Here is a 19,845-nt window from a genome sequence, read left to right as displayed (position 1 = left end):
GGTGGATGTACATGTTTAAAATCCTTGCATCAGTCCTGTGAGAAGGCTGTGATTATCCTCACTGTACAGATTGGAAAACAGGAGGGATAGAGAGGTTAAGTGGCAGAGCCAGGATCTATCCCAGGTCTGTTTTATTCCCAGACCAGTGCTCTTTGCTGCTAGGCTGTGCAGTCTTCACATTTAGGAAATAGCAGGTAATACAGCTGACCTGGGGCTAGAGCCTATGTAGAAATATCAGTGGAAGATCCTCCTGGAAAGGATTTATAGGGAGGGATAGATGAGAGGCTTGGTAGAGGAGGGCTCAAAAATAATTGACAATTGATTGGACTAGGGACTGGGGACAAGAGCAAAATAATGATGCCTGAGGTTTTATATTGGGTTGACTCAGAGAACAGAGGTAGAAAAGTGAAAAAAGAAGATTGTTTGGAGGGTGAAGGGAAAAGGAAGAGCAATCGTTTTGGTTTTAGATATATAGCATTTAAAATACAGATGAAAGATAACATTGGAAATTTAGGCAGCAGATGTAACTTCTCATTTTACTAAGTTTGGATTTAAAAGGAAGACCAGAGGACAATAACTGGAGGTTGCTGAGCGCTAAGGCTTTAACGAAATTGACACCAGAGGAGCCTTATTGCACCCGCATTTTACCAACTTTCTATATCTTTGCACTCAAATTGGTTCACTCCATAGCTCCTCTGTGACTACATCTTTTATTTCTGCCTCTGCTGTTTTCGATTCTTATTGCATCGGATCTCCACCTGCCCCGTGATGTCTAATCCTTTGGCGCCTCTGCATTCACCTGGCCCAACAGTCCCCTTGTTTTCCCTTGCCTGTCTTTCTAGTCTAGCCCTTTGAATCAGTCATCGGAATTCTGCCCTCTCTGGCATCTTACAATATCTCTTCTCCTTGACATTACCTTTCTCTCCTCTCCACATCCAAAGGACCATCCCATTACCAATGAAGGCCCTAAAGCGCAATGAACCTGTAATCCTAAGTATAGTATTGTGACTATCAGCTTCAGAGAAATGATCCTGGGCAATGGGAATTGACACTGTAAAGAGTCCCTAATTCTTGAAGGGGACTAAAGCAGGCATATCTTGTTGGGCTTTTGTGCCTGAAATCTATGGTACTTTTTATTGGAATTAACTAAGAAGGTAAAATAGGTTAGGGCACCTTTTTGCTAGTTTCCAAATTTCTGAAGTATGCAGAGAGGAGGGAGCTGGTGTGGGAGCATAGAGGAAACTGCTTCTGAGGTCCCTTCAGGCTATAGTGTATATAGCTGCTGTGCTGGCATCCTGTTTCTTTCTGAAACCAGACCTGTGAGTAAAAACTAGCATTACATAGGGACTTTGAAGCAGTACTAGTCTTGACCCGAAACCCTGGCTCCCTCTAAACCTACACTGTGCTAGCTCAGCTCCTGACTAGCCCTAGGGAAGCAGCTAATTTACAATTTGCACCTATGTTGATGAAGCTGAAGGCCTTAGACCTTAATGTGAGTAGCACAGGGAGCCAGCAGAGGGAGTTGTAGTCCCAGAACTTCCTTTAGAGCTTCTAATAAGTTCTGATTTTGTAAGAGATCTTCCCTGGCTCCATCCCAACCTCCCGTGCAGTAAGAATTTGACTTGAGATATGCCTGAGTTTGGTGCCAGAGCCCTGGTGCGAGCAGATGGGGAGCTTCTGCATAGCTGTTTAAACTCGAAAGCCATAAAGAACTCTTGATTTCAAGGAAACGCCTGTTTACTGTACAGCTCAAGCAGCTCTTGAGAAACGGGAGTGCCTTCTTGACCTTGATCTTTATTGATTTTGGTATCAGCACTTCCAGTGACGTGTCCTGAGGGGCGGGAGAAAATTAACAAGTGCCTTCCACACTGGGAGAGGGAGGAAGCACGAAAGTCCCCACTGGGGAGGTGGGGTGGAGTGTCTGGGTAGCACTGAACAGGGAGTGCCCTGAAGGAAGTTCGCTGTCTGGGTGCAGAGCCTTGCCTGAGCTCTGATTTTGAACCAGAAGCGGAAGCCTTGAGCTAGCCAGTGAGGGACTTTGAGGCAGTTGACGAACGGTCTTGATTTGAATAGGAAGTTTCTGTGAAAGGGGATGCAGCTCTGCTAAACATCGTGAACTTCTGAATCACTAGGTTTGGTTCTGCTTTTGGGCACTCAGAAAACCCAGGCATTTCCAAGCCAGCTTTCCATTGTGCTTCAGGACATATATTCCCCAAGCCTGCACTATGGAGAAGTGGGACGGTAATGAGGGCACCTCAGCTTTTCACATGCCTGAGTGGATGGTGAGTTCTTCCTGCACTTTGCTTTTCCTTCTGTTTCTGGATCATGAGGCCACCACTTCTGACAGATGGCAGGGATCACCTGTGAGAAATTCCTAGCAAGACCCGTGGTTGGGGGAGAAAGCTATTGCTCTAATTTCTGATTAGTTCCTGTGTCTTGGGCCACCCCTGTTTCTAAATGGCAGTGAGAGCTGCCTGGCCAGAGGCAGCTTCTTGCCTGGCTGTGCTGGGCTGGAGTCCCTATTGCTGCTAGTGCACTGCATGGGTTGTGTTATCCTATGATTGCTTTGCATTCTATACACAAGCTAATGCTGTTTGTTTCTCAAGTGGATTAAAAAAAAAAATACAGGCACACCTGCTTTATTGTGCTTCACAGATGTTGCATTTTTAACAATCTGAAGGCAAGAGACCCTCCACCAGCAGAAAGAGCAGGACTGGCCTTATTGCAACACTTGTTTCATTGCGGTAGTCTAGACCAGTGACCTTCAACCTTTTTCATCTCATGGCACACATAAACTAATTACTAAAAGTCTGCAGTACACCAAAAAATTTATAACATTTTTTACTGATCTGACAAAAAAGTGGGTATAATTTTGACTCATTCACAACGGATGGCTGTTGTGTTGCCTGTTGTCATTTTTAAAAATTTGATTCTAAGAGAAAAGAGGTCAGTGTCCTTAACTAAGTAGTCAGGTATTGCATGATTTAAAAATTCTTGCAACACACCGGTCAGAATTCCTGGTCTATATCTTTGAAGTATGCCTGTAGTGATGTGGGTGGGGGAACCCAGAACTTGTAGAAATGATACTCTCTCAAGTGTCTGAAAAGATTTAAGAAATTTCTCTCCTACCTGCTCAGTTTTTCCCCTCCAGTCAAAACATTTCCCCAAATAGTCTTTATATGTATATTTCTAAAAGGCAGGAACTGTAGCTCTTTTAGTACCGTTCTTCAAAATACCGTATTTGCCTGAGAAAGTTTTTAATATAATGGTAATAAGGACTTATTTGTTGATAAGAACTACCACATAAAACCTAATATTTTAGATCCAATATCAACTTTTGATTTAAAAATAGCAACCATTCTTATGTTCCTAACTGTGGCTTCTTCTAGGTTTAGCCTGATTTCTTACAGTCTGTACCAGCTTGTGTTTTGTGCATCTATTTCCTTATGGAAAACTGGTTAGACTATATACAACATATTCCAAGTTTTGTGTTTATGGAATTATGGGCTTAAAGAAATAACCATCAATAATGAGATTGAATATATGAATTATGAGCTTAAAGAAATAACCATCAATAATGAGTTTGAATATATAGTAGGCCTAACAAAGGCCCAACTGAGGAGCCTACATTTCAACTCTCATTGTTACAACTATTGTTTATTATTTTTGTTGGGGTTTTGTTGTTCTTAATGTGGTTTCAGAATCTTGTGCTCAGTTTTAAAAAGTTTGATAGAAATCCTACCCATCCACAGGATTACTTCAAATAATATAGTGTTTTAGAATTAATGGAAAGGATTCATACAATAATTCTAGTTGGGTTTTTGTTTCTGAATCTCCTGCCACTCGCTAATAACAAGAAGGGGGAGCAAGCCCAGCCAGTGTGGCTCAGCGGTTGAGCATCCACCTAGGATCCAGGAGATCGCGGTTTGATTCCTGATCAGGGCACATGCCTGGGATGTGAGCTCAATCCCCAGTGTGGGTGTGCAGGAGGCACCAGATCAATGACTCTCTCATCACTGATGTTTCTATCTCTCTCCCCCTCTCCCTTCCTCTCTCTGAAATCAATAAAGATATATTTAAATTAAAAAACAAGGGGGGGGCAAAAAATCTGGTTTTCTTACGGGAGGGAGGGACCATGTTAAGATACTAAACTTTGGTACTTCTCTAAAGGAATATTACAGAATCCCACGGAACATTAGTGTGTCAACTCAGAATCAATGAAAGTTTATAGTAACTCTTAATCTTGTAACAGCCCTCGCAGTCTTACCTGCTGAGCACATCCTCAAGAGGAGCTGGCTCCTGCTGAACACTTACCTACTTACCTTCTTTTTATTTAGGCGATCAAGGAAACTGTCCGAAAGCAGTTAGTGTGACTATTGCTTAAGGATCTGACTCAGGACTTCCCAGCTTTTAGAAAACATTCTTTAAAACATAGGTCTGCTCTATTTTCAATACAGCATCTCTTATTTAGTGATTTCTTGGCCCTTCTCTCTGAAAAACTGGGAAAATATCTTTAATCAGTAGATTTTTATTTTAAAGAATGAGAAATAGTAGGGAGGGGGTTATCTTCAATAATTCAGTTTTTTCATCTGCTATATTTTCTTGCCAAAAGACTTAACCCCTTGAGGCTTTTCTTAGATACCACATGTCATTAGTTTCTGACCTGGTCTGGAAATGAAGCATTAGGCTGCCACCGATGTCCACTTAGCCAGCAAAGTGAACCCCTGAGCACCCTCTAGTGTATTGCCTATAGATTTCCAGACCTTACCTGTGAAATGTTAGAGTGCCTTTGAATCCCCAGAGAAAACCCTGGAGCCAGTTCCCCTGTTGGGCAGAAATTTCAATTTAAGAAAGCTTTAGCAAATGTCTGACTCAGGTTTCAGTTTATATATTAATGTAATGAAACTTCCACTGAAACTATCCTAGCCTCCAAAAGAAATATGACAAGGAAATACGTCCTTTCAGGAGGAAAATTTAGCAGAGAAGGTACATTATAACACCTCCCTTTTTGTTAACCATAGCAGAAAAAAAGGGACTTGCATACCCCTCAAACAATAGGACTCAGAGCAGACGGCAGCTGATAGTACTCACATCTCTGATTCCCAGCAGGGGAATAAGTCAGGACGAACTTTGAGGAACCCCAATCTCGAGAATTGACAAGGTGGACCTTCAGTTAACATTCCATCAGTCACTGGAAAGCTCCTGGAGTCTCTGCTCCTCAGCTGTTTTTGTGTGAAGGATTTCTTCCCTTAGGCTTGTTCAGGCAGTTTTACTGCTAAACGGTTGGCGAACACATCCTTTTAAAGACTGTTCGTATTAAAATGTTTTCATACTTCCCCTGAGAAATCTTTAGTCCCTTTCAGTAGGTGAAATACCATGGGGATCAGCAGTAATTTTTTTTTAAGTTTCTACATTTTAATATTTCCTCCTCCCACCCAGGCCCTCGGTAGTACTTGGTATTTTTCCATAGGAAATCTGATTGACTTTCTTCAGTACTCAGCTAGCTGGTTACCCGATTTTCTTTTGGCTAGAAGTAATTCCTTTTCTGGGTGAAGAATTTGTTTTAGTAGCTCATTTGGCTCGGAAGGGAGAGATGTCTCTAAGAATGGTGAACTACATCTACTTGGAAGTAAAACAGACACCTTTAAGGTATCTGGTAAATGGTGGGAGAGATAACTTCGCTGTAACTGGGCCAGGACTGGCATTTAAAGAAGAGACCCATTTGAAAAACTGATGAAAACTGTGGGCCTTCTCTCCTGGAAAATGTGCACATACACAAAATTTTGCATTTTGTTGGGGGGGGGGGGGCGGCGGCGGGCAAGCATCCATGGACTCTAGATAAAGAACTTTTTGGCCTAAAAAACAGAAATGTTTGTGTTTTATACTGTGTATTATTATGTACTCTCCAAAACCCTCTCAGATACATGATTTTCTCTCTCAGCACGCCTTTGAGATAAGCAAAGTAGATGTTACTGTTCCCATTTTACAAATGAAGATTACAGATGTTAAGTGCTGGAAATGTTAAGAAATGGAGATACCAAGCGATCATCATGCTCTGTGTATTTGAAAAGGAATTAACTGTTTTCTCTTGGTCTGACCCTCTTTAGGTTAAATAGATCTTCTATCCTCTCTAGGAGTTCTGTGTTTCTTAATGTATTAACTATATTCTTAACAGCCTTAAACTGGGAATCAGAATTAGATCCAGTTCTCTTGATACCCTGTGCTGAAGGTTTACTTCATTCTAACCTCTGACCTTTCAAATAACCTTTTCTTCTCTGCCTTTCTACATGCCTCCCCGGTGTAGCCACAGATAGGATCAAATGGTTGGCTAAGGAGAGAGCCAAGGAATTAGGACTGCTTTATTTATGCTTGGAGGAAGTGTTAGAGCTGTGGTTCTCAAAGTGTTCCCCAGACCAGCAGTGTCAGCATCACCTGGAAACTTGTTAGAAATGCAAAATCTTGAGCCCCACCCAGATTTACCAAATCAGAAACTCTGGGAGTGGGGCCCACAAATGCAGTTTAATAAGCCTTCCAGGTGATTTTGGAGCACCTAAAGTCTGAGAACTACTTTGTTAGATAAACTCACTAAGTGCTAAGGCTTTTCCTGTCAGTAATAGCGTCCTAAAATGTCTTCTGGTTGCATGTGGTATAGATCTGCCCCTCCTTTTGGTGCAAGTCTAATGACTTAAGCCATCGAACCAAGGAGTTCCTTTCCACCTGAGTGAGGAAAATGGGGAACCAGCTGAGAGTATACGAGGGTGAACATCTTTGGTTAGCAAGGGCAGAAGATTAGAGATTCAGCAAGCAAGCAGAACAGCAGTCTGTCTCACTTCTTGAAATTTGAGTAAAAGATCAGTATTGTCATGGGTGGTGGTGAACATCAGTAATTGAGTTCAATTAATTTCTGTTGGTGGCATTGGGTAAAGTTGCCAATTAAAGGGCTGTTAAATTTAAAATTCTTATATGATTAGCCATTTCAGAATTGTGATTTGAGCTGAGTTCCAAGACCATCTGGGATGATGTCATTTCTGAGACCCAATTTAATAAGAAAGTAAATGTAAGGAGTAATTAAATTAAGAATGAAGTAGGGCTAATACACCCAGGGTTAGGACCAAGGGAGTTTTTGGTCCTCTGATTTTTATCATTAGGTGTGGTATAGGGGAAAGAGCTTCAGCTCTGACATAAACACGGGCTCCCATATTCTAGTCCCATCATTTACTCACTGTGAGACCTCAGGCTAACCATTTGTTGTCTCAGAGCTGCACTTTCCTAACTTGTCAAATGGGGATAATAATCCCTATTTTTTAAGATTATGTTGCTGATTAATAGAAGTGACATTCACAGGGCTGTGTATAATAGGCACTTAATAAACATTAGCTCTCTTCCCTTTATTCTGTTCTTCCAGAGGCCTTTTCTCTCAAAGATTATTCTGAAAAAAGAATCTACCATTTTATGTTCTTCCTTCTGCTCAACAAGCAGTCTCCTTTTTTTTTGTTTTTTTTTTAGTTAATCCTCACCTGAGGGTATTTTTTCCATCGCTTTTTAGTGAGGATGAAAGGGAGGGCAGGAGGGGAGAGAGAGAGAAACATTGATGGGAGAGAGACACACCAATTGGTTGTTTCCTGCAAGCTCCTGGAACCAAGGTACATGCCCTTGATCAGAATTGAACCCAGGACCCTTCAGTCCCTAGGCTGGTGCTCTAACCACTGAGCCAAACCGGCGGGGCGGGGCCTTTTGTTTTAGGAAGAATTCAAATCCCGTTCCCACCCTGTCTCTGTAACATACAGTTGTATGTAGATTTCCTATTCACTGGCCCCCTTTCAGAAACTAACAAATAAATAATGTGATGCTTTGCCCTTTCATTTGGCTTTAATTTGATATGTAACAAAGTCATTGTGATCCTGGGGACCTTGAGGCAATAGAAAACTCCCCTTTGTAGTCATACCTTCCACAAAACACACAGTTTTTGGAAAACTTTTTCTTAAAATATATTTTTAATGACTGTAGAGAGAGAGGAAGGGAGAGGGAGAAAGACATCCATCGGTTGCCTCCCATCCATCGGTTGCCTCCCGCAAGTACCCCGATGGGAGGGTGAGGTGGGGGGCAACCTGCGTGGGAGGATCCTCAACCAACTGAGCCACCCTGGCCAGGGCTAAAACACTTTTTTAAAAAAACAAAGTCACTCAGCACCTAATCAGCAACAATCTTGAGATGGGACTAGACACCAAATGTCAAAACCTGTATTAAAAATGCACAATTAAGAGTACAGCACCGAATATAATATTATATGTCAACTATAATTTTACAATAAACTAAAATTTAAAAAAATTTAAAAAAAGAGTACAGCACTGTCCCCAGTCTCACTAACCCGAGGACACAGAATGTAGGGGTAGGGGCTGCCGGAGCACTTGGCACCACCTTTTTTTGTTACCATCTTAATAAATTCCCTCATTGTTTTAGTGGCTTTGTAGTTAATTTTTTTTTTTCCTCCCTAATAAGACTAGGTTAAATAAAATCAGCTGACATGGAAAAGGAGGTAAGGTTAAAAAGGAACCTAATTAGCAAGATAATTATAGCAGGCAAAAAAGTGCGCTGGTTATATAAATACGCTATTGTTATATGCATGCAAGTTGGGCCTTGTCAAGGGACTTGTTAAGGTTTAGAGGTCAGAGGATCCATGTAATTAGGTGTTTAGGGGGAAAAAAATAAAATAAAAGCAAAACAGCCACCAGAATTAGTGGCCGATGAGCCACTAACAGAAATTTTTTATTGCATTGGGTTCAACTGCTGGAGGGGTTGTTGGAGCAGCTTCAGGGAATCCAGGGAAGGGTAGCACCCCACCTCCCAACCAAAAAAAAAAAAAAAAAAATCTAGCTGGAGCCAGAGCCAGGAGAATTGCTGATGCGGAAAGTTTAAAGGCCTAGCCACAAGGGTCCCTTGACCGGAGAGGTGGCAGTGGGGCTGATAATGTCACTATGCTGAGCAACAAGAAGAAATACATTGTCAGTGGCAACTCTGGGATTAAAGCCCAGGTGAGGCTAAGCTCTTACTTACCAGTCTTGCTGCTGCGATAGCCATTGATGTGAAAGGCGAGCTGCTTTTTCCCTCCTTTCCTGCTTTCATCCCTCCTTCTGTCATAAGGTGAGCTGCTCCTGTCCTCATAGTCTCTTTCCCTCCCTTGCCTTGATGCCTGTTGGAATTAGGCAGTTCTCTCTGAAATGAAAAAAGGGGGATTATCTTAAAGGACTCTTTGGTTTCAGACACGTAGGAAAGTTAGGGGTGGAAGCTACCAAAGCACCCCAGCCTGGGTGGTTAGACTACTGTGTTACAAGGTGAACTGTTGAGTGAGGAATGTATATAGCATTTAACTATTAGGGCAGGTGGGCAACAGGAATGACATACTTAAACATGTGCTCTGGTTGTCAGTAAAAGATAAACATTAATTTCTCTGGAAAATGGTATAGCATTCTATATAAGTAGTCTCTGTCTAACATTCTGTCCTAGAGAAACTTGAGTTCAGTGTCTAACAAGTAAACAAAATTTAGTACCCTATGTCTCTCAGTGGAGAAAGCCTACCCAGTCTTCTTTAGTGCCAAAAGACAGCCTAAACTTGTCCTGAGTGGAAGGAATAGCTGTAAATGGAGAAGACTGTAGAGAAGAGAGCTCAGCTTAGAGAATCTGCTTTGAGATGATGATGCAGCTAGATAGCTAAATGGTTTGGTGTTGTTGGGCTACATGTATGTGTACTGCCCTAGCTGGTTTGGCTCAGTGGTTAGAGTATTGCCCACGGACTGAAGGGTCCCGGGTTCGATTCTGGTCAAGGGCACTTGCATGCCTCGATTGCGGGTTTGATTTCTGGCCCTGGTCGGGGGTGTGTGCAGAAGGCCACCAATCAATGTGTCTTTCTCACATTGATGTTTCTCTCCCTCTCTCTGAAAAAGCAAAGGAAAAAAATATCCTCTGTTGAAGATTAAAAAACAAAACAAAACTGAGGCTTTCTATTACTAAAAAAAAGAAAAGTATGCGTACCCACCCACCGCTGATCCCAGAGAAGTAGAGTGACTGGCCCCCTCTAGTGGTGTGTGAGTGGGGGGGTTATCTGTTATTTATTTTTTTTTAAGGAGGCATTGCTAAAGTTAGTGATTCATTGTGACCTTTGGAAAGTCAATTATTACTCCTTTTCCTAGATGGGCCTCTAAAAAAGAATAGAGATGAGTCATTGTCTTAAACAAGGTTGGTGAAATGGAAGCCAAAATTCTGAGCTTGACTGCTATCTCCTCCCCCTCTTCACACCCACCTTCTTCCCCTTCCCAACTTTTTTTGCCCTTAAAATTTCTTTCAACTTTAGACTTGGCTTATGCTTACCATGTTTACTTAACATTCAGCCACGTACAGACAGTGAAGATAGAATAGGCTACTTCTAATTCATTTCAGCACGTGGGTGCCTACTGTGTGCCAGGCGCCTGTGCCTGCAGGTGTGAGGGTAAGACACAGGTACCACCTCTGTGGAGCCTCTAGTTTATGCAGGATACAGGCAGGTAGTTACATTTAGTGCAATAAGTACTGTGATAGGAGCTGTACATGGAAGTTCAGGTATAGCCCATGGAGTGCATAGAAAGGGCACTTTATCTTTTTGGAATAAATTACCACTTTAGCAAAATAATCAGTTTTGCCATTCTTCATTTTAAAAAGAGCTTCTAATCAAATGAATTTTCCTATTGCTGAAAATCATTTACAAACTCTAAAGTACTACATAGGCTTTATTTGTTGTTACAGCTATGAAAATGCTTATGAATTCCCCCAAAGGCATGCTAAGCTAATTCAATTTGGCATTGATTCCTTCATCTCAGTACTCAAATGACTCACTAGTTACCTCTGACTGCAGGAAATGGAGTTTCAGTTGCTGCTCTCATTCTGATAATGCTGTATCTGTGTTCTGCCCATCAGGGAACCATCTTTTTATTATGAAAGGTAGAATCACTTGTCAGATCTTGGATGCTTTCTGCCTCCCTGCCACCTTAGATCCAGAATAATCTAAGCAATTATGCAAACATTCAGTTAGGGAAAAAGAAAAAGTAATTTATTGAAATGATACGAGCTTTGTGTGGTAGAGTGTTAAAAAGTAGCAGCTGGAACCTCCAACAGCAGGAGAAAGAGATAAAAATGCAAGAAAGTCATTATCAGATATTGCCCAAAATGCTGTCTCGAGTATTGAGGTTTATACATATTCAGTCCACTCATTCACTCCTTCTATACCTGTTATATTATAGTTAATAAAATCAACCTTGTGGCTTTTAGGTATTTTATGATACCAGACTTTACAAATAATAAATTAATGTTGTGTACTTACTAGTACTGAAAAGTTAATTAATACATCTTTAAAAACTATAGTGACTGCCTGCAATAGCTATAAGAGCAGTGAACTGTAGGGGCTGGAGTGGGGGAATGGATTTATTGAATTCCTGCTATATTTTAGTTTACAGACAGGCATACCTCAGAGATAGTGGGAGTTGGTTTGGTTTCCAGACCACTGCAATAGAGTCGTGGTCTTTTGCTGGTAGAGAGTCTTGCCTTCAATTTGTAAAAACAAACAAACAACAACAATAAAAAAAATGCAACATCTGTGAAGTGCAGTAAAACAAAGTATGCCCATACACTGTTTGATTTAACCCTCTATTTTTATCTTTGCTGTGTTTATGAGAAAATGAGGCGCACAGAAGTATCTTGACCAACGTCACATAGCTAATGAGTGGCACAGCCAGGGTTTGAATGCAGTGCCAGGAAAGATCTCTCTGAATGGAAAGCCTATGTATTTTTTTCATTATACCAGACCATTTCCTGAGAATCTTAAAACCTTGAAGGCAAGCCACTTTACCTTTCTGCACCTTGCAGTTTCTCATTTAGATATGTAAAAATTGGAATAGATGGTCTCAAAGATTCTTTCCAGCTTTAGTTTTCAGTGAAACTATAGAAAGGATCTCTGAATCTGACCCAACTTTCTAAAAACTTATTTTAACCAGAACATCCCATTCTCCCTTTTTTTTGGTCACAGTTTTATTGTAAAAAGCATTTGCCAGAGAGTGGATCAGATATTTAAATTTCACCGAAATAGAGCAGATGGAGAATGGAAAATCATTCTTCTCTCCATGAGTCTTAACATTGCAAATATGAGTTGGTACAGTCAGATCACCTGCCTTGAACTGTTGTCTCAAAGTGGGGGTTCTTCTCCTTTATATAACTAGAGTTCTTTTTCTTAGCAGATCCAGTTTGCTGACCAGAAGCAAGAATTCAACAAACGTCCCACCAAAATTGGGCGTCGCTCTCTGTCTCGTTCCATTTCTCAGTCATCCACTGACAGCTACAGCTCAGGTGAGTACTGGGCTGCTGTGGACCCGCCTGTGGAGGGATGACCGATGAACCCTCCTGTGTCCCCAAGGCTAATTAAGCATGGCCAAGCCTGTGCTTTGGAATAAACACTTTGCCTCTCAGTTGAAATTTAGACCAAAATTCTACACGGAATTTTTTATTCCTCTTGGAGATTCAGAGTGGAGCTTAATAGAGGCCTCTTCTTCCAGTAAAGGTAGAAGGTGATTGAGGAAATTGAGTTCTGATTTATTCAGAGGGTGGGACAGAGGGAATATGATGCTCCCTGATGACCTTCACTGAACAACATGTGTAAAGACTTGTGTTAAATCCATTCTTTGAAAATAGAAGAGGGGTTCCCCATCCTCCCATCTGGTACTTGCAAATTAACAGGGAAACCTTAATTGCCTCAAGAAACATGAAAACATAGCTAGTTCAGGTGAGCCTTTTGCCTTCTCTTCTAAGCTGTCACATTGTATTGCTAGTTACTCCTTTCTTCCTTTGCAGTGGCACTAATTCAAATACATGAGCCCTGGGGCCATTATCATTTAATGCCAGATGAGCTATTACCATGTAAAATCCCTTGAGGGCATTGGCCATTTATGCAGCAGTGCCCAGTATGTATCAGATCTAATATGGAGCTATTTTATTTCGCTCTTCTGTTGGAATGTGGTAGGAAACAGTTGTCTCCTCACATTATAAGTAGTAATATTTATTAGAAAGTTTTCATCGTGACCTGAAGTTTTATTTGTTCTTCACACGAATAGAAAAGTAGTATTTGTTATGTAAACTTGAAGAAAGCTTGTTTAGGAAACTAAACTTTTAGGTTGGTTAGGTTGTTATTTACATTTTTACATTTCTCTTTTTACTTTATCCCCATAATAACTGAATGATGTAAAACACATTAGATAATTTCCTATGGATTTTTGTCTAAATATACCAAATGTGGTACCTGTCTAATTCTGCTGAAATAACCGGTGTTGCCAGGCCAGCGTGGCTCAGTGGTTGAGCACCGACCTATGAACCAGGAGGTCTGGTTCGATCCCTGGTCAGGGCACATGCCCACGTTGTGGGCTCGATCCCCAGTAGGGGGCGTGCAGGAGGCAGCTGATCAATGACTCTCATCATTGATGTTTCTGTCTCTCCCTCTCTCTTACTCTCTTTCTGAAACCAATAAAAACATATTTAAAAAATAGTAATAACCAGTGTTGAAAATTCATAAACCAGTTAATTTATAACTCTGAAAACTTTAATAATTGTGTAACTGTGAATTATAAAACAGAGTGTAATGTTTTAGACTATGAGTTTGTGCATGTTATCTAAAGACTCAAACTAAATAATAACTATACTAAATTTAACTCTAGCTCTATCTCTTCCCTACACACTAGATCCATATTTCCAACTGTGTTCCTGCAGAGAAAAAAAACAATACCTGCCTTCCCAATGAACCCCTATATGCAAGGACTGTACCTGCAAAATATCTGTTGACCTAGAAGAGTATGATTGGTGCACTTGGAAAATGTGGACCTTTTAAGTTGTACTGTATAAAATTGCCATTTTTATAGTAAAAAAATTATCAACCATATATATCCATTTAAGGATATTAAACTCAAGAGCACTGGAGTCAAAATATGCTGGAGATGGAAAATAACTTAAAGATCAGTTCTTTAGCTTCCCACTGAATGCTGAAATTGCCTTAATGCATCTGAGACAAATGGCTATCTGGCCTCTTTGGCAGCATTTTAAATGATAGGGTAACCCTTGCTTTATCTAGTTATTTAGCTCCTGAAAAACTCTTACATAGTCCCTGGAATTTATTTATTTTATTTTATTATTTATTTTATTTTATTATTTATTTTATTTTATTATTTTTTGTTAACCCTCACCCGAGGATATTTTTCCCATTGACTTTTAGAGAGAATGGAAGGGAGGGAAGAAGGGAGGGGGAGAGAGAGAGAGAAACATTGATGTGAGAGAAACATCAACTGGTTACCTCCCGCATGTGCCCAAAGTGGGGCTGGGGATAGAACCTGCAACCCAGGTACATGCTCTTGACAGGAATCAAACCCATGACCCCTCCATGTACGGCTGATGCTCCAACCACTGAACAACACCAGCCAGGCTATTATTATTTTTTAAATTAATTTTAGAGAGGGAGGAAGGGAAAGAGAGACAGAGAAACATCTATGTGAGAGAGAAACATTGGTCAGTTGCCTGCTGCACGGTGCTCCAATCAGGGATTAAACCCGCAACCTGGGTATTACAATTCCTGGAATTTAAAGATTTTACTTAGAAATAAAAATCACTATTTAGGGGGCGTCCCACTGTCCTGGTTATCGTCATCTGGATATACTCCAGATTAAGTTTCCCTTTTAAAATATTATGCCTATGAATATAATATTCCAGATATGGTCTGAACTAATCTATACGAAGTTTTATTTCCATAAACTCAGTGTTTTAAAATGAACCCCAAGAATGTTTACTTCTTTTTTTTTTTTCTTTTTTTTATATCTTTATTGATTTCAGAGAGAGGAAGGGAGAGGGAGAGAGAGAGAGAAACATCAATGATGAGTCATTGATCGAGCCCACAACCCAGGCATGTGCGCTGACCGGGAATCAAACCCTGATCGCCTGGATCCTAGGTCGACGCTCAACCTCTGAGCCATGCCCGGCCGGGCAAGAATGTTTACTTCTTTTGCAGCTGTTTCAAACATACTGTTACCTCGTTTTGGTTTTTGGATTGTTTATTTTTTTGCATGAACAGTTGTCAAGCCCTTTTGAACAAACTCCAAATGGAGATGCCTAGTGCCTTGAGCCTTGGCTGGGAGTTAGGAGAGACCTAGTTTCTAGGCTTAGATCCATGTGTGATTTGTTGTACGGCCCTAGAAAACTCTTAGAGCCTGTGAATTCGTAACAGAGGCAGTGGGAGTTATATGACAGAGAAAAAGCTCCAAACCCATCGAATGAAAAGCCAGGAATAATGGATTTGACTCACAGCTTCCTAAATACAAGAAGATATGCAAATGCATGTCAGTAAGAACTTGGAGCCCATTTTCAGCATGTGCTATAATTTAAGTGACTATAGGAATTAACATTACAGAGCTCCCAAAGACTGACCTTTGGACCTCTTCCATTCTCTATTTATAACTCTCTCCCCAACTGACCTCATTCAGTCTCATAGTTGTAAATGCCACATAATATTGACATTTCTTTTTAATTGTTCAAAATATTACAGATGTCCCTTTTTCTCCCCATTGACCTCTTCCACCCCGCCCCACCCCCTCCCTAGTCCCTCACCATGCCATTGTGTGTGCCCTTGGGTTGTGCATATATGCATATAAATTCTTTGGTTAATCTCTCCCCCCACCCACTCCCCTTCCCTCCAAGATTCGTTAATCTGATCCATGCTTCCATGTCATTGAATCTGTTCTGTTCATTAGTTTATTAGGTTCTTTAGATTCCGCATATAAGTGAGATCATGTGATGTTTGTCTTTCTCTGCCTGGCTTATTTCACTTAGCATAATTTTCTCCAGGTCCCTCCATACTGCCCCAAAGGGTACAAGATCCTTCTTTACAGCTGCATAGTATTCCACGGTGTAAATGTCGCACGGCTTTTTTATCCACTCATCTACTGATGGGCACTTGGGCTGTTCCCAGATCTTAGCTATTGTAAATTGTGCTGCTGTGAACATAGGGGTGCATATATTCTTTCTGATTAGTGTTTCAGGATTCTTAGGATATATTCCTAGAAGTGGGAGTATTGACATTTTATTCTCAAATTTTATCTCCAACCCAAGTCTCTCCCCTACATACTAGATCTGTATATTCAACTGCCTGCTCACTGGATGTTTTATAGGCACCTCAAACCTCCTGTGTCTTAAAAGTCGAGCTTCTGAGTTCCAGCCTTGCCTCTCTTCAGTCTGTTCACAACACTATAGCAAGATTCATTCTTTTAAAACAAGTCAGGTCATATCACTTCTCAGCTCAAAACCCTCCCATGGCTTCCCAACCTCACTCTGAGTAAAGGCTAAAAATTCTTACAATGGCCTACAAGGCCCTATACCATGCAGCTTCCCATTACATTTCTAATCACATCTCTACTTCCCCAAACCTCCTGCCTCCCCCAGTTATTTGTTTACTCCAGTCATACTAGTCTTCTTACTGTTATTTTATTATTTTGAAACTCTCCTGCTTTAAGACTTTTGCACTTGCTAGCCCCTCTGCTGGGTATCTTATCTCCAGTTCTTAACCAAAAATCACCTCTCAGAAGAGGCCTGTCCTGGCTACTCTTTTAAAACTGTACAAACACTCCCTATCAAAATTTTCTCCATAGCACTTATTATCACATAGCATGTATTTTTACTAATTTATTGTTGTCTTTTGTCCCCTGACTTGAACATGACATCCATGAGAGCAGAGATTTCTGCCTGTTTTGTACTCCTCTATTTCCAGCACTCAGAACTGGAGAAACTGTTTGGTGAAAGGTGTCCAGAGACTTTATTATACTTTACCCCCTTGTTGAGGTCTCTGATATACCCTGTGCATGTAAACAGATAAAAGAAGGTTTATGACATTACAAAATGTTTTCATTTAGGAACTTCTGCCAGCCTTTCTCAACCAGGGTTCCTCATCTGAATCACAGAACACAGAAAAGGGTTTGAGAGGCTGTTTTTCTTAGATCTTCAAAGGAAGGGTCATAACTAGTACCCTTCAAGAGGCATAGGAGAGAAGTTGATTCATATATTCAACGGATGCTTCAAGGCATTAGGGCTTAATGCTAGTGGAAACCAGGTTGAAAAAGGCTGCATTAGTCCCTAAAATTATTTTATAAAAAACAAACTTCTAAAAATTCTTTCCCTAAGCACAAAACCTCATAAAAACAAATGAACAGAAGACTCTTCTTCAAAGTCAGATCATTCTCAGTAATATATTTCTGAAAAAGCTGTCTTTGCAGTGAGCTAATTGGTTAAGGATAGGAAAACTGAAGTCTCTTAGGTCGTAATTGGTTGAAGTATTTTCACATTTTTCCTAAGAATAAAGTTTTGTTTATTTGTATTTTGGTTGCTAACATAGCTTTTCACATGTTCTAGAGTGTTATTCATCGGGGAAACCTGCTGTGTATTGCCACACAGTTCCCCACTATTACTTCTATTACCAAATGAAAAGATTGGGCCCAAGAGGAATTGCCTCACTTAAAATAGTCTAATAGGACTAATTCAGCCAGGAGTCTGCCTGCTGCTTCTCCTAGCAGTAACCTTCAATATCCCAGCTGCTAGGAGGTAAGGCTTCATCAGGCTTGAGCCATAGAACATATGTATGCATGTTCTATGGGATCGATTGTGGATTAGTGATCCATCAAGTTATGTTTTGATTCTGGGATATCATGAAACAAGACAACATCTTGCGGTAAAGTTACATTATATTTTATATTACTTTTCTACCTAGAAGTTGAAACTTTTTTGATATTATCTCATTTATTTATTTTTAAAAGTATATTTCTTTGATTTTAGAGAGAAAGTAAGGGAAAGGGAGAGAGAGATAGAAACATCAATGATGAGAGAGAGTCATTGATCAGCTGCCTCCTGCACGCCCCCCCATTGGGGATTGAGCCCAAAACCCAGGCATGTGACCTGACATGGAATCGAACCTCTATTTCCTGGATCATAGGTCAATGCTCAACTGCTGAGCCACACCAGCAGGGTGGTATTATCTCATTTATTCATAAGATTTTTCTGGTTTTAGTTAGAAGAAGGAGAGAGAGGCTCTGTTATACTCCCTATTTTACATGTGGAGAAATTGAAAACCGGTCACTTAACTAATTAGAGGTGAAGCAAGAGCTAAGGTCTCAGGCCAGTACTTCAGTAGGTTATTGCTTTCGTTATCGATCATTCATTTTTAATTAAATCATGACTCCGGGCTTCAGAGTGTGCTAACAAGAACAAACACGTTAGAAACTTTTCAAGTGTGTGTGTACATATGTGTTGGATTTCTCTACATTTTCCCAGGAAAATGTTTAATGCTATTTCAACTATTCTCATGAATGTGCTACTTTAAATATCACGGCAGAAATGAATATGGATTAAAAAAATAAGTGTCGTCCTAGTTCGGGAATAATCTTTCCACTGTGTTTGCAGAAATAACTCCTGGTCTGGGTCTGTCAGCCATTTTGCATTCACATATTTTTCAGTCTAGACAACTGATATTTTTGGTTCTTACCTGAACACAGATCTATATCAAGGGCTCTTTGAAAACAAATTCATTTTGGCTCCAAAACAAAACCACATTGGTTGAACTAATTACAACAAGTTAACTACTGTTAAGAAAATAAAATACTGTTTTTTGGGTGGGTTTTTTTAAATTTTAGGATAGGAAAATAGTATAAATAATTTTTTTCTCTGAGTTGGAAGAAAACAACTCAAGTCAAAAATTAAAGTGCTTCTCTCAAGGGGAAATTTGGGGGAGGTGTCAATTTCATTGTTGTTTCCCCCCCCAACTCATCCTTAGAAGCTGAAAGAGGCATAGGAGAGGAAAGCTATTCTGGGTAGAGTTAGGCCTCCAGTCTCAACCTTTTTAATCACTGCCAGCCAACCACCTGCTGCTTGGGTAGATTGGGAAATGACAAAGGGTAGAAAGAAAAGAAACTGCTAAATAACATTGTATGTATATTATTCCTTTCCTGTTCAAAATCCTAAAGCTAAGAACCCTTAAAGATGTTATGTGAGGTATTGAATTTAAAATATGTGCAAAAGCCAGTAATAATATACGGTATCATTTATTGTATGCTTTACACCAAGCATTGCATTAAACACTTTACTTACATTATCTTAGTTAATCTTTTTAATAACTTGTCTTCGACAAGTCATGTCTGCCTGTTATACAGTCTGTTTCACAGTACATATTACAGCCATAAGGAAAGAAAAACTCTAAATGACTAATTTTATAATTAGTTACTTCATGTCTGACTCACAAACTAGACTGAAAACTCAGTGAAGGTAAAGACAGCCTGTATTTGTCCTGTATCCCCAGCACTTGGAATGTGCTTGGTACGTAGCAGATGCACAATAAAAATTTGTTGAATTTGTGTGTGAATTTGAATGTGTGAATGACTGAATACATGATTGAATGAACAAACCTATTAAATAGATTTTGGTATCACCGCTACTTTATTCACCTAGAAGCATAAACTGAGACTTCAACCTAAGTCTGACTCTAGAACACATAACCACTATATTTAAATGGCCACTGGGGAACATAAAAATCATCATGGCTCTGGAAAAGGGTTTGAAATTTCTGGGTGTTCTAAATGTGAACACTTTCTTCAAAAGCAATTATCCTATAAATTTGGATCAGGATTAGGGATGCTGTTATTTTCTTCTCTCAGGTGGTAGAAGCATGGTGGCCTCAGCCTCCAAGTCATAAGCCGTTCTGGGTATTGATTAGTGAAACAGATGACTGCCCAGGGAGCTGTTTCTGGGCTCTCT

General features: G+C 40.2%; 1 protein-coding gene across 1 annotated transcript in view; it reads left to right on the top strand.

The window, feature by feature from the left end:
* AHCYL2 (adenosylhomocysteinase like 2) overlaps window positions 1–19,845 on the top strand; it is a 146,582-nt gene that overhangs the window by 86,525 nt on the left and 40,212 nt on the right. The window contains exon 2 of the mRNA XM_016213333.2: window positions 12,261–12,369. Coding sequence (XP_016068819.2) covers window positions 12,261–12,369 — 109 coding nt within the window. The remainder of the gene's footprint in view (window positions 1–12,260; window positions 12,370–19,845) is intronic.

Source organism: Miniopterus natalensis, chromosome 10, assembly GCF_054644295.1.
Source record: "Miniopterus natalensis isolate mMinNat1 chromosome 10, mMinNat1.hap1, whole genome shotgun sequence".
Lineage (NCBI taxonomy): Eukaryota > Metazoa > Chordata > Mammalia > Chiroptera > Miniopteridae > Miniopterus > Miniopterus natalensis.
The sequence above is the reverse complement of the archived record's forward strand: the minus strand, read 5'-3'. Positions and strand labels throughout refer to the sequence as shown.